The following is a 13,341-nucleotide window of genomic DNA, read 5'->3' as shown; positions in this document are numbered from 1 at the left end:
AATTAACTTCTACAAACACGGCAGTGCCTAAAAGTGGAGAGCAACTGAGCATGTGCAAAGCAGGGTTTTTATTTTGTAATGTTTTACATAGCTATACCTGCAAAAGGGGCCAGCCTTAAGACCTCTTTAACACTGGGGTGTTTTTCAGGCCTTTTTCAGGTGCTTTAGCATAAAAAAAAAAAAAAAAAAAAAAAAGCGCCTGTAAAGAGCTTGAAAGAAGCCTCATCTGCAATCCTAATGTGAAAGTCTAAGTGCTTTAAGAGCCCTTTCACACTGCCAGCGCCCGAAAAATGCTCGTAAAGCATGCTTAAACTAGAGGTGCTTTACCAGCATTTTTCAAGGGCTAGTGGGGCGCTTTTAACCCCTGCTAGTGGCCAAATAAAGGGTTAAAAGCGCCGCTGCCAAAAGCGCTTTGCAGGCGTTTTGCAGGCGCTTCCCATAGCTTTTAATGGGAAGGGGCGCTTTGCTTTAGGAGCAGTGTATTCACCGCTCCAAAATTGCTGCAAATAAGCTGCTTGCAGGAATTATTTTTTACACCCTGCCAGTTGCGGCTTCTTTCAGGCTTTTTTAACGCTAAAGCGCCTGAAAAACGTCCCGGTGTGAAAGGGTTCTAAGTCATCCAGCAGGACTTAACGCGGATGTAAATCCATCGACTTAACGGTTTTAAAAAACAGCTAAATTCCCAGCATGCATCGGGAATGTAACCGTCACATTGGTTGTGCTCTCAACCAAACGGTCACAGCATCCAATGCCTGGTGCCATTGATCACATGTGCAGCACCATGGCAGTTGAGGATTAAACAGAAGCAAAGATGTCAGCTTCCATGGCTAAAAACGATAGGAGGGTTTACTTCCAATTACATTTTCTGACTACAGATCCACTTTAACGATTGTTTTGTAAACGGCTCTTTTTCGAAGTTTCAGATTTGGGGGGAGGGGGGAGGGGGGAGGGGGGGGGGGGTATGTGGGTTGGAAAAAGGCTTCACTGCCTGGTTCCCTCTTCAGCTTCCGGCGGCAGCAGAACCCATTAGTCGATACAAAGATTGGCTGGAGTGCCAAAATTGCGGGCTCCCTGGACAGGTAAGTGCCCTAATATTAAAAGTCAGCAGGTACGGTATTTTTAGCTGCTGTCCTTTTTTTGCTGGACCACCTTTTTAAAGTGATTGTAAAGGTTTAAAAAAAAAAACACAGCAAAACACGTTATACTTACCTGCTCTGTGCAAAGGTTTTGCACAGAGCAGCCCCAATCCTCATTTTCTGGGGTCCCCGGGCGGTGCCCTTGGCTCTTCCTCTTCTCAAGTGCCCCCACGGAGAGCCGCTTTCCTGCCATTGACACAGACATCAGGACTTGGCCCAGTCCCCCGGCTCACACGTCATTGGATTTGATTGACAGCAGCAGGAGCCAATGGCTCCTGCTGCTATCAATCTATCCAATGAGGACCTGAGACAGTGGCTGGAGCTGCTGTGCTCGTTCCCGTCACTGGAACGATTGGGTTCAAAAAATAAAAAAGGGGGCTCTGGGGGCAGCTGCAGCACTTCTATGCATTAAGGTGAAAAACCTTAAGGATTTACAACTCCTTTAAAGACTAGATGCTGAAAACTTTGCAGCCCCTCTGCCCATTCACTGATATTCACACCTTTGCTGCACTAAACTTTCACTCCGTTTATCAACAGGAGTGTTAAAAAATTATCCAACATTTCCAGATTTGTGGGTGCATGTGATCACCTCCCCTTTCTCTCAGGATGCAGTACTTGAGTCTGAGAAGCCAATTGCCACGTGATGGGAAAAAACATCAGTAAAGTCTATATGGAAAAATGACAGATTCTCTGTTAAAGTGGAGTTCCACCCAAAAGTGCATTTGCTTCGTATGAAAATGAAAAATCGTAATAAGTCAAACCGAAAGGAAAGAGGAGACTGAACATAGATTTTAGGAATGCCAGAAAGTGCTAAGGACTGGAAAATTAAAGCAGGATAAAGGAGTGGGAGGAAAAGAAGGGAAGGGGGTTTGCAAACTACTATTAGGTCTCCATTATAAATCTTGGCACACATTAAATTTCTAAAAGGAGTGGATGACCCATAGTTCCCAAACTTGATTAAATTTAGGTACAGTAAACTGTAATTTGGCTATTTATTACGTTTTTATTAACACCCGTTACATGTGAGATTTAACTTCAGATATAGACAAAATGTCAGTCAAGTTACCGCAACCGTTTGTGAATCTGCAGTCGGGACATGAGAAAATGGTTTAGCGATTCTGTCAGGCTTTCCATTAAGTACTTCTTGCGGTTGCACAGATATAGATTTCCACAGGAGAATTCTAAAGATACTTCACACCTTTAGCCACAGGCCGTGTGTCACTGGACAGGACCAACAAGCATGAAGGAATGTGCCCGCGTCTGATCATCCGTGAAAATAGGTCAGGTGAATATCAGTGCTGACACGGGCCAATCTAACAGGCAAATATATCATCTAAGAAGGTCTTTATAGTTGATCTTAACCACTGCTGTGTCCCAAGAGCAGGATTTGGCGGTTTGCCAAATTTGGTCCCATTCATTTCAAATGTATACAAAGATCCTTTTCCCAAATGCTCGCATAATTGAAGGGTTACTAACACCCACCCCCTTTTTATTTTAAAATAAACATATACTTACCTTCACTAGGCAGTTCTTTTTGCAGTCCTCCTCTTCTGGGGTCCCTTGGGGGCACCTCCTGGCATCTGGAAACCCCCTAGGAGAAGTGCTGTCCCAGGGGGTTACCGTGCGGGCTCGTTCCCGAGTCTAGCATTTGCATCCATAGACACAGAATGCCGACCCGGCCCCCGCCACCCATGTCATTGGATTTGATTGACAGCAGCATGAGCCAATGGCTACGCTGCTAGCAATCTCTCCAATCAAGAGCAAGGAACCCCCGACCAGATAGGGAGAGCGCGTCTCCGCCAAGGGAACGAATGGACAGAAGCTTTTTCGCTTTAATGCATAGGATACATTTTGGTGAAAAAACACGAGGCTTGGGGTAAATTCAGAGATAAATGTATTGTTTAGCAGGGAGATCATTCTCTTGCATTTTTAATACAAGCGAGAGGGGGCAGGGGGGATGGTAGGATGTTTAGGGGTTCTTTAAGGGGTTTTAGGCTACTGGTGGACACACAAGTACATGAAAAAAATCTGGACATATCCATGAGCTTCATTACCATCTGTGGCAACGCAATCACATTTGATTTACTAGCTGTTACGTTGCCATTGTAACTGTGCATGCTCTGCCAGTACCCAAGAAGAAGCAATTTAATTCCCCCTCTACCCTCTGGAAGCCACATCACGTGATTATATCATTAGCATAAGGGGCGGCTTCAGCATATTGAATGACAGTTCCCCCTATGCTGATAGAATAGAGAACGCTGCTGCTGTGTTATCTGCAGGTAGTTCCTATAGGGATTTTGGCAGTTTTGTAAGAGCTTTCCTCATTGCTCCATCCCCCAGAGCAAAAAACAACCACTAGATGTTACGTGACCGCAGTACATGGGACCGAATAAAGGTATTTGGGACAATTATATTGATCTGTACTATAGATTGTTGTTTATAGAGGATTGGCTGATCTTTCATATAAAGTTGTCTTAATGAGTTTAAGAATGGGCAGGTCTGCTTCAAAAAGCATTATTTTATTTTGTAATCAATAAGCACCAGGACACACATTGCAAGCATTTTTTCTCCAAAGATTATGCAAAAAACATTTGATTTAGTTTTAGAAACAAATTTACCCTCATGCAGTCCATCCTAGCATGTTAAAAAGTCACAGGACAGGTGCTTACACAGGACTAAGAACTCCTACCGAGCATGGAAATTGCTCCCATAAAAGACTGTTTCAGTTAAAGGGATTGTATTTTTTTTCTTTTAAAATAACAAACATGTTCTACTTACCTCCTCTATGCAGTGGTTTTGCACGGGACAGCCCAGATCCTCTTCTGAGGTCCCTGGCTGGAGCACCTGGCTCCTCCCTCCTGTTGAGTGTCCCCATAGCAAGCTGCTTGCACCCAAGCAGAGCAAGAACTGTGTATTCATTCACACATGGAGCTGCGGTTCGGCCCCACCCCTTCTCTCCTGATTGGCTAAGTTTGATTGACAGCAGCAGGAGCCAAATGCACTGCTGTGTCTCAGCCAATCAAGAGGGGAAGTCCCGGACGGCCAAGGGACTCCTAGACATCCCTGGATAGATAGGGGGGCTCAGGTAAGTATTGGGGGGTGGGGGCTGCTGCACACTGAAGGTTTTTATCTTAATGCATGGAATGCATTTAGATTAAAAACTTCTGGCTTTACAATCACTTTAAACCTTAAAGTGGTTCTAAAGCCTAAATGTATTTTTTTATTTTGGCTTAATTTTCCCGATTCCTCATTCAATCCAATCAATGTTGGCGGTGTCTATAAATGCAGACATCAAAGCTCAGGAGTGAACCTGCATGACTGCGCACAAAGAAAGGGGCTTTCTATGGGGGCACTCACCGGAGGGGAGAAGCGCCAGCAGGGAAAAAAAGGAGGTGCATTTAACCTTAAAATGTCACATATCAATCTATCAAAGTGCCTGAAAACATTAAAAGCATACTTGTATCATTGTACTTCCATGAGCATGATGCACGCAAAGATTTCTAATCAACAGAGCTAAAAACAAATATGGTGAAATACAAATTGGTCTACATTGGAATTAGTTCTATTAGAAAGAAATTATAACAAACCTTTGGCATCATCTGAGCCGGACGCCAAAAGTTTGGGGTCCATGAGGTTAAAGTCCACACTCCAACACCTTTTTTCATGTTCCTTTTTGTGACACAAAATGAGAATCAATGTTAGAGTAGGCAAGATCTCTTTGACTAAAAAACACATTAATATAAGAAAAACATTCAGGAACAAATAATTTTAAAACAAGTATTAGGAAAACGAACACAGCAAGGCCCACCTCAAAGTTAACGGTGGGCAGTTACATAACAAACAAGATAGGTAAGTTGCCAGAATTTAGTGTACAGCAATGCCCCCATAATCCATGTATGTTCTTACACACAAAATAGGCAAATGGGAAAGGTTAGCATAACAGTTCTTATTGTTTTAATATATACAGTATATATCTATTTAAATAAACAGATTACACTATACAGGCAGTCCCCGAGTTGGGAACACTTACGGCCTCAATGCTAGCCGCTTGTGCTCCACGCTGGAGCTGGATACCTCTGAGGAGCTATCTTGCAGCGCTGAACACACCCGACACTGCAGTACTGCATGGCCAAAAGCACCCGGAACATCCCACATACATGCACAGGAGGAAGTTACACTTACAAATGCAGTGTTCCGACGGACACACAAATTCCACTTACGAGTAAACCTACAGTCCTTATTGTGTTCGTAACTCTGGGACTGCCTGTATGGTTTTCATGTGCATTCTTTGACCTTATTTAAGCTTATAAGATGGAGAAAAGGATTGTAAGAAAGAAAAACCTTTTTAAACTGGAAAATGGGAAGTGAAGGAGGAAATCTGTGTGGGGAGCACTGATTGCAGACATCAGATTGGGCTACTGACTTTATTTGGTGTGATACAATGAATTTTCAGTTCATATACTGGTCCGATGCTTCATCTGTCCCCCATCCCCTCTGCAGGGAGAACTGAGCGATCAAAGAGCGCTGTTCGCTCACGTCTCTCCCCTTCTGCTCTGAGCAGAGAGCTGCCGATGGTCAGTCTCTGGTTCTCTGCTCTGCCCGGTCAACACTCAATGGAGCGCTGGGCTTTGCAGGGGAGGGAACAGCTATCTCAGGCTCTCAGCAGCTCACTGAGAGACTGAACTGGGTACTTATCCAGGCTTCTGGGTAGATCCCAACCATATGGTCGCAATCTTTCCCCAGCCTGGGACGGCTCTGTGACTTCAGCCTGCTGTCAGCTGAAAATGGGTCACAGGAGTACAAAATGGACTGCATTCCATTGATCCACAGCCAAAACGAGCTTTGGCTGTACTTCTCCTTTAATGCCTATTGGTGATCTGTAAACTTTAAAGGGGTTATAAACCCTCAAGGTTTTTCACCTTAATGCAATAAATTAATCAATTCAATTAATTAGGTGAAAAACCTTTTGTCAGTCAGCACCTTCCAAGCCCCCATTTTACTTACCTGAGCCCTGTGTTTCCCAAGACGGGAACGAGCACACCAGCTCTGGTCGGTGTCTTGTGTCCCAATTGGATAGATTGATAGCAGCAAAGCGATTGGCTCCTGCTGCTGTCCATCAAATCAAATGACAGAGGGGCGCCGCTAAGTCCTGCTTTCTGTGTCAATAGACACAGAAGCAGGACACAGGAGCGCTCCCGCACAGGTGTCCTGAAGTAGAGCACTTCGATGGGGCATTCGTGAGGGAGGAGCCAGGAGTACCGCTGAGGGACCCCAGAAGAGGAGAATCGGGGCCATTCTGTGAAAATCCAACTGCACAGCAGCGGTAAGTACGGCATGCTTTTGTTTTGTTTGTTTTTTAAACCCTGAACCTTTACAACCCCTTTAAAAGATAGGGAGAGCATGACCAGTAAATGTTTTCCCTGGGTTAGAGAAAAGCAAATGGTTAAAATTACACGAATGGACAAAGCAAACAAACAGCAGTACAACAGGGTAATCAAAATATTCCAGTAAATAAAAAATCTTAGGGTTTTTCCTTTCTATTTTGTATGCAAAAGATGCCGCATTAAAGAGGCAATGCAATTGTGGTGGCATGACCATTTCATATGGCTAAGTGCTGCAGACATCCTGCAGTTTATTGCTCGCAGTATAAATACACACTATAACAAAGTCTGGCTCCTGGTGTTCAAAACAAAGGTGTTTAGTATTACCTGGTAAACTTTGGATCTCTGCCCTGTGAAACCATCCCACAGAATCACGGTCCCTTCATAATCACTGCTGGCCAGGAGGTTTTTGTGGTAACTGCTCCAACTTATACAGCTGCAAAAAAAAAAAAAAAGTGAACAAAAAAAAAAAAGAAAGTAAAGTGATGGAAGCAAAAAATTCAGCGTACTTTGCAGTGTAATGTCTATAGGGATAGTTTGTTGACTCAACACCTAATACATTTAATGCGATGTGGGCCCTTTCAGCATGGGACAGATCTAAACACCTGACGACAACACCTACATTGAAAAGTGGAAAAACATCTCAGAGTTTAATCTGTCAGGGGCTTCCATTTATTGTAAAATAATTGCTTTCTCGAAAAATAGAAACCTAAAAAGCAAGCAAGCGGCCTCGTTCCCTAATGACAGGAGTATCTTGTATTATGTCCGGATTAATTTATCAGAGAATATTGCTTTTTTTTCCAAGAGATCTGGAAGGTGAAAACACAAAACGCATGAAAATCATCTAATCTGGCTCTTCACACTTGTATCACAAAATAAATTAGGTTATATAGCACGAGAAGGTGCCAAAAAAGGTCTGAATGAAGCCAAATATAGAACAGGAAAAGCTTTTGTTTTCTTTTCTGAACCAATATTAGCCCCTTGAGTTCTGCTTGAATATTAACGTTAGTAAAAAAAAAAAAATGATTTTTTTGTGTGTGTTTACATGAATTTAAATTGACTGAATTGACAGTTACCACCACCAAAAGCGCTTGAAATGGTTATCATTTTATGCATATAGAATTAATCTAGTTATTAAAAAAAAAAAAAAAAAAAAAAAACACACACACTTCTTTCGCAGCTGAACAAGAATTACTGGAGATGACTGTTTCAACTCATATCGCATGCATTATTCACATAGTTATGTATGTAAAGCGTAACTAAACCAAAGATCAAACATTTAATATAATGTAGCTTACAATTTTAGTTATGGTGGCTGAATGTGTTTTCCATTTTCAGATTTTTTTTTCTGTTATTTTCACTTGGTGATCCTGCCCGTAACACACTTCTTGCCCTATGGTGACAACACTGCTCTCTCATAGATACTATGCAGTAAGTGAGCACTGTCATCTTAGGGCATGAATTCAGAACACCTCTTCTCCATAACTTGGGGGGGCTTTGTAGGCAACACAGTCCACTGGCAAAAAAATGCAACTTGACAAGAGCCAGATGTAAAACAGATGTAACGAGAGACACATACCTCAATACAATCATCAGCTGATTAGGGAACATGCGTGATTCTTTTAGGCATAACAAGTTTAAACATTCATAACGGTATATTTGTGGTCGGGCAGGCGTCACTTAGCTGATCCCCAGTTAGGGAGTTCATGATTATTCTGGCTTCGTTGTTGACCTACTGATGTATACTATATTACCAAAATTATTGGGACTCCTGCCTTTACAAACACAAACTTTATTGGCATCCTAGTCTTAGTCTGTAGGGTTCAATATTGAGTTTGCCCACCCTTTGCAGCTATATCAGCTTCAACTCCACAAGGCTGTCCACAAGGTTTAGGAGTGTCTATGGGAATGCTTGACCATTCTTCCAGAAGCGCATTTGTGAGATCAGGCAATGATGTTGGACAAGAAGACCTGGCTCGCAGTCTGTGCTCCAATTCATCCCAAAGGTGTTCTATTGGGTGGAGATCAGGACTCTGTGCAGGCCAGTCAAGTTCCTTTATGGACCCTGCTTTGTGCACTGGTGCGCAGTCATGCTGGAAAAGGAAGGGGCCATCCCCAAACTGTTCCCCCAAAATTGAGAGCATGAAATTGTCCAAAATGTCTTGATATGTCTTGATATGCTGACACCTTAAGAGTTCCCTTCACTGGAACTAAGGGGCCAAGCCCAACCTCTGAAAACAATCCCACGCCATAATCCCCCCTCCACCACATGATTTGGAAAAGTGCAAAGAGCAAGGTCCATAAAGACATGAATGAGCGAGTTTGAGGTGGTGGAACCTGACTGGCCTGCACAGAGGCTTGACCTCAAATCAATAGAACACCTTTGGGATGAATTAGAGCGGAGACTGAGCCAGGCGTCCCAAATGCGCTTATGGTCAAAAATTCCCATAGACACACTCCTAAACCTTGTGGAAGGCCTTCCCAGAAGAGTTTAAACTGTTGTAGCTGCAAAGGGTGGGCCAAGTCAAAATTGAATCCTACGGACTAAGACTGGGATGCCATGGGGGGTGTGGTCACAGCATGCATGTGTGAGGACGTGTTCCTTGCAAGCTCCGTGAGGCCAGCTCAGATAACGGCACCTACAGCAGCCTACTTGGGGGAAGAACTCTGCAGATGTTCATGGCCCCTAAGTGGAAACCGTCCCCCGCCACCTCTGCTGACCCCATGGAGCTGTTCCAGCTAGCTGGATGTTTATTATTATTTAGATTTGGTCTTAAAATGGCATTTTAGTCATCATATTTTAGTCGACTAAAAACTTCAGTACATTTTGTCTAATATAATATGAATGAATGAATAAATGCACAGTACACAAATTTACCTCATAGCTTTGTCCTTGCATGGACCCAGCGGTCACATGGTTGCTCTCCTTTGAAGATTCATGGATGGTCATGGGACCGCTCTCCTCGTCCAATCTAAAAGCAACACTTAGAGGAGGAGCAGGAGGAGGCGAGCAGGCAACAAGAACAAAGCTATTGAGGTTTGAAGCTTCAGCTTACAATGAGTGACACAGGAGGAGGAGCAGTATAGAAGGGGCTGGCAACTAGTTTTTCCTAATGATAGACTTTGCTGGCAGTGCTGTCCAAGGGCCAGGCGAGGCAGGGCAGCTGGCTTGACGACCACCCCCCAATGTATCGTACCCGGGGGCAGACCGACAGATCCCCGCCCCCTACTATGTTATACGCCTGTAAATACAGTAAATTCATGTGGGTATATGTCCATCCTTGCCATTAACATCCAGTTTTCATTCCTTAACGAAAACGGATTCTATTTTTGTCAGTTGACAAAATGTGCTGTTCTTTTAGTTTAGTTTTCTTTGCTGTAAAAAAAGCCTCTGACGAAAACGATGACAGAAAGGTTTTCGTTGACGAAATTAACACTGGTAGAGGCCCTGGAGTCACAATGGGAGGAAGTCAAGCCTACCATGCAGGCACTCCCTGAGCACTAAGTCACAGGACCAAAGAATTAACTTTTTGCTGGATCAAATGGACGATTTTAAAAATAGGAGCCCCAGAGTTAACATCCGCACTAGGAGCCTGCCTGAAGCTACTACATCCCAGGATATAGTCCTTACTCTGCAAGGGGTGTTTAAACAGATCCTAGGCAATGAGGCACCAGAACACATTGAGATTGTGCTCATAGAGCTCTCCGTCCACCGTCTGATGATCCAGATAAACCTGGGGACATTATATGTAAACTTCATAAATACTTCCTAAATGAACGCATCATGTTCCACGTTAGAGGAATTCGTCGCATTGATTATGATGGAGTTAAACTGTCCTCCCCAGATCTCTCCAGACGCACCCTGATGCAAGGTCGTGCTCTCAAGCCACTGCTGGAGGCCATACGGGATGCAAAGCTGATTTGGGGCTTCCCTTTCAATCTATTGGTTACCAAAGATTGCCAGCAATTAACCTTGCGGAATAAAGATGACCTACCTAGGTTCCCAGAATCCCTTGGCTTGCCTCTTGTGAACTTTCCAGATTGGAGCTCGTCCCCCGAGATCCCGATCCCATCTCGTCCACAGCCTTGGCATCCGTCACACCGCCGACGATGTAATGGACCCCGAGGTGGCTCATCCAGCCAGGCCTCATGTTCCTCCACTCCCCAGGGGACAATCTGACTGTACAAGATGGTCTCTGCTGACTCTATAGCTATCCCGGGGGCTTCCCTTCTCCCCCCTCGGCTGCTGTGTAATAATTTACAATAAGTTAAAGTGCAGGCATACACCTTCCGTTTGTGGCGGGTCCCCCTTCTGACTCACACCTGATGCCTTACAAGCTATCCCCAAAGCAGGTCAACTCTTCGGCGTGATGTCCCCGTATTTGAGACCTTGCGCTGCTCGCTGGCCTCTACGGTTTCCTTGACCTGAGGACTGAGTGGGGGCTCCCAACTAGTGACGTTTGTGCACTTTGGTGTGCCCTTTGGGCTTTATGCTCTCTATATTGTTTATGGCTTATGTTTTGTCCATGCTATAATTGTTTGTTTTACTTTTTTTTTTATTCCTGCTTTTTGTTATCTCAGCGCTCTGCGATTTCTGGCCTGTCGTGCTGTGGGTCTCGCTCTCTCTTTCTGCTTCTGACGGGGACCCGGGTGCTCTCCTGTTTCAGCTCTAATCATTGCCTACCTAAAAATTGTATCGTACAATGTCCATGGTCTGGGTTCCCCTTCAAAATGCAGTAAGTTGTGGCCTGGGGGCACATGTACTGGTTTTTTTTTTTTTTTTTACAAGAAACATGTTTGCACTGACTTGGTCCCTTGCCTTGCTACCCATTTATATAAGTTATGGTACCTAAGTAACTCACCACGTCCCAAATCAAGGGGGGTGGGTGGCTACAGCTATTCATAAACAATTCCCTTTTGTCCCAACGGAACATCTGGCTGACCCTAATGGTAGGTATGTATTCCTTAAAGGCAATATTTTTTAACACAAGTTCACCTTTGCAGCTGTATATGCCCCTAATTGTAAGCAGCTCACTTTTATAGACTCTGTCCTAGAGTATCTCTCCTCTTTTAGGGAAGGCCAGCTGATATTGGGTGGATATTTTAGTGTTAGCCCTGATCCACAATTTGATGTCCTCAGGCCATTCTGCCCATTCATTTGCCTTTCTAAAGCATTTCAGAAAATCCCTACAAGTGCAATTTAGTTGATTGCTAGATACTACTCCATCCCACTAGGAGGGACTACAGCTATTTTTCGGTTACCCATAATGTCTACACTCAAATAGACCTTCTGACGATTGATCAATTTTCCCTTGAATCTAACTGGTGCGTCCATTGGCTTTATAACGATCTCGGATCATGCTCCGGTTTCCATCTCTCTGCAGCCACGGTGTTCCGACGCACAGGCGTGGACCTGGCGCCTGAACGAGAATATTTTGGATGATGCAGTGGCACTGAAACAAGTTTCAGACGCGATCTCCCTGTACTTTGCTGAAAACCTGGCAGGCTAGATGGGGATGGGATCTGCCCGGGAAGGGCACAAAAGCAGTGGTTTGGGGGGGAGCTCATCTCAAAGGGCTCTAGATTGAAAAAGGCGAGGGGGGGGGGGGGTTGGGGGAACGATAAACCTTCCCGACAAAGATTTGCTCGGTTGAACTCACACATAGGCACCGCTTTACCCCAGAGTTAGCGCAATGTGAGTATAGCCTCAGATTTACTGAAAGTTACATTCAAAAAAAGTACTCTCATCCAAGATTCATAATTTAGAGACTGGCTGGTGTGTAGATGCCAGAGCAGTTGCTCCTACTGACCCTCATGCAACCACACCAGAAAGGTTGTTTATATGGACTATCTTGGTACTTTATATACTTTTATTATTCATTCATTGATTATCAAGTTTAATAAAGACAAAAGCAATTACACAAACAATACATAAAAAAAATAAAATAATATAGTATAAACCACAATTAAACTGGCGGGTTCCACCAAAGAGTTTCAATTGAAGATGAGTATACACAATTCCCTCTACTGGTTTTGCGGAAAACCGCTTCATCGGGAGGATGATCTATAAAGCAGATAATACATTTAGATAGAACAGGAATAAAACAGAGCAATAAGTATGTATCTCAAGGAGTTTATATAAGTAATAAATTAAGAAGATCAGCTCACCCCCACCTCACGCGAAGCTCGCAGACCCCAGAGTTGGCAACGGAACTACAATTCCTCTGTCAGGAGTTGGCTAACCTGCTTGAAATCCGGATTTGGGCTAGGCTGCACCTCGTTTTCCCCAAATTCTATTGATTTGGGAATAAATGTGGGAGATTACTTGCAAGGGTTCTCAAACGTCAACATGCCTCGGGACATAAGCTTACTACTATGGCAGGCTCTTCAGTGGTGCACTCATCGAAAATAGCAGGGATTACTATGCCCAGCTTTACCATCTCCCCGATATGCTACCTGGCTCTACAGAGCCCTGGAAGCTGGAGCATTTCCTGCAGTACCTAGAGGAGGCCCAATCTCCGCAGCTCACCACCCCAATTAGTGACCAACTGGACAGCCCTATTCCTCAGACAGAAATTGCGGCAGTCATTAAAGACCTCCCTAAAGGGAAGATTCCGGGCCCTTATGGCTTCACCAATGTCTACTATAGTAAGTTTCAATCGCTTCTCTTGGTCCCATCTGTGCCAATTTCAATGCTTTAGCATCAGGCACAGTGATGCCCAAAGAGGCGTTGATGGCCCACATTACGGTCAACCCCAAAGAAAGGGAAGGACCATATTATGCTTGGTAATTATAGGCCATATTCGCTTTTGAACACCGACATT

At 44.1% G+C, this 13,341-nt stretch overlaps 1 protein-coding gene across 4 annotated transcripts in view; it reads right to left on the bottom strand.

The window, feature by feature from the left end:
• The window catches only part of COP1 (COP1 E3 ubiquitin ligase), a 287,714-nt gene that overhangs the window by 108,061 nt on the left and 166,312 nt on the right, over positions 1-13,341 (bottom strand). For all 4 annotated transcript variants that reach the window (XM_077453195.1, XM_077453196.1, XM_077453197.1 and 1 more), the window contains 2 exons: positions 6,845-6,953; positions 4,724-4,805 (listed from right to left, as the gene is read on the bottom strand). In XM_077453195.1, the coding sequence (XP_077309321.1) occupies positions 4,724-4,805; positions 6,845-6,953 (191 nt within the window). The remainder of the gene's footprint in view (positions 1-4,723; positions 4,806-6,844; positions 6,954-13,341) is intronic.

The sequence above is a fragment of the Lithobates pipiens genome, unplaced genomic scaffold (assembly GCF_037356315.1).
Source record: "Lithobates pipiens isolate NorthernLeopardFrog02 unplaced genomic scaffold, aLitPip1_a1.2 Scaffold_23, whole genome shotgun sequence".
NCBI lineage: Eukaryota > Metazoa > Chordata > Amphibia > Anura > Ranidae > Lithobates > Lithobates pipiens.
The sequence above is the reverse complement of the archived record's forward strand: the minus strand, read 5'-3'. Positions and strand labels throughout refer to the sequence as shown.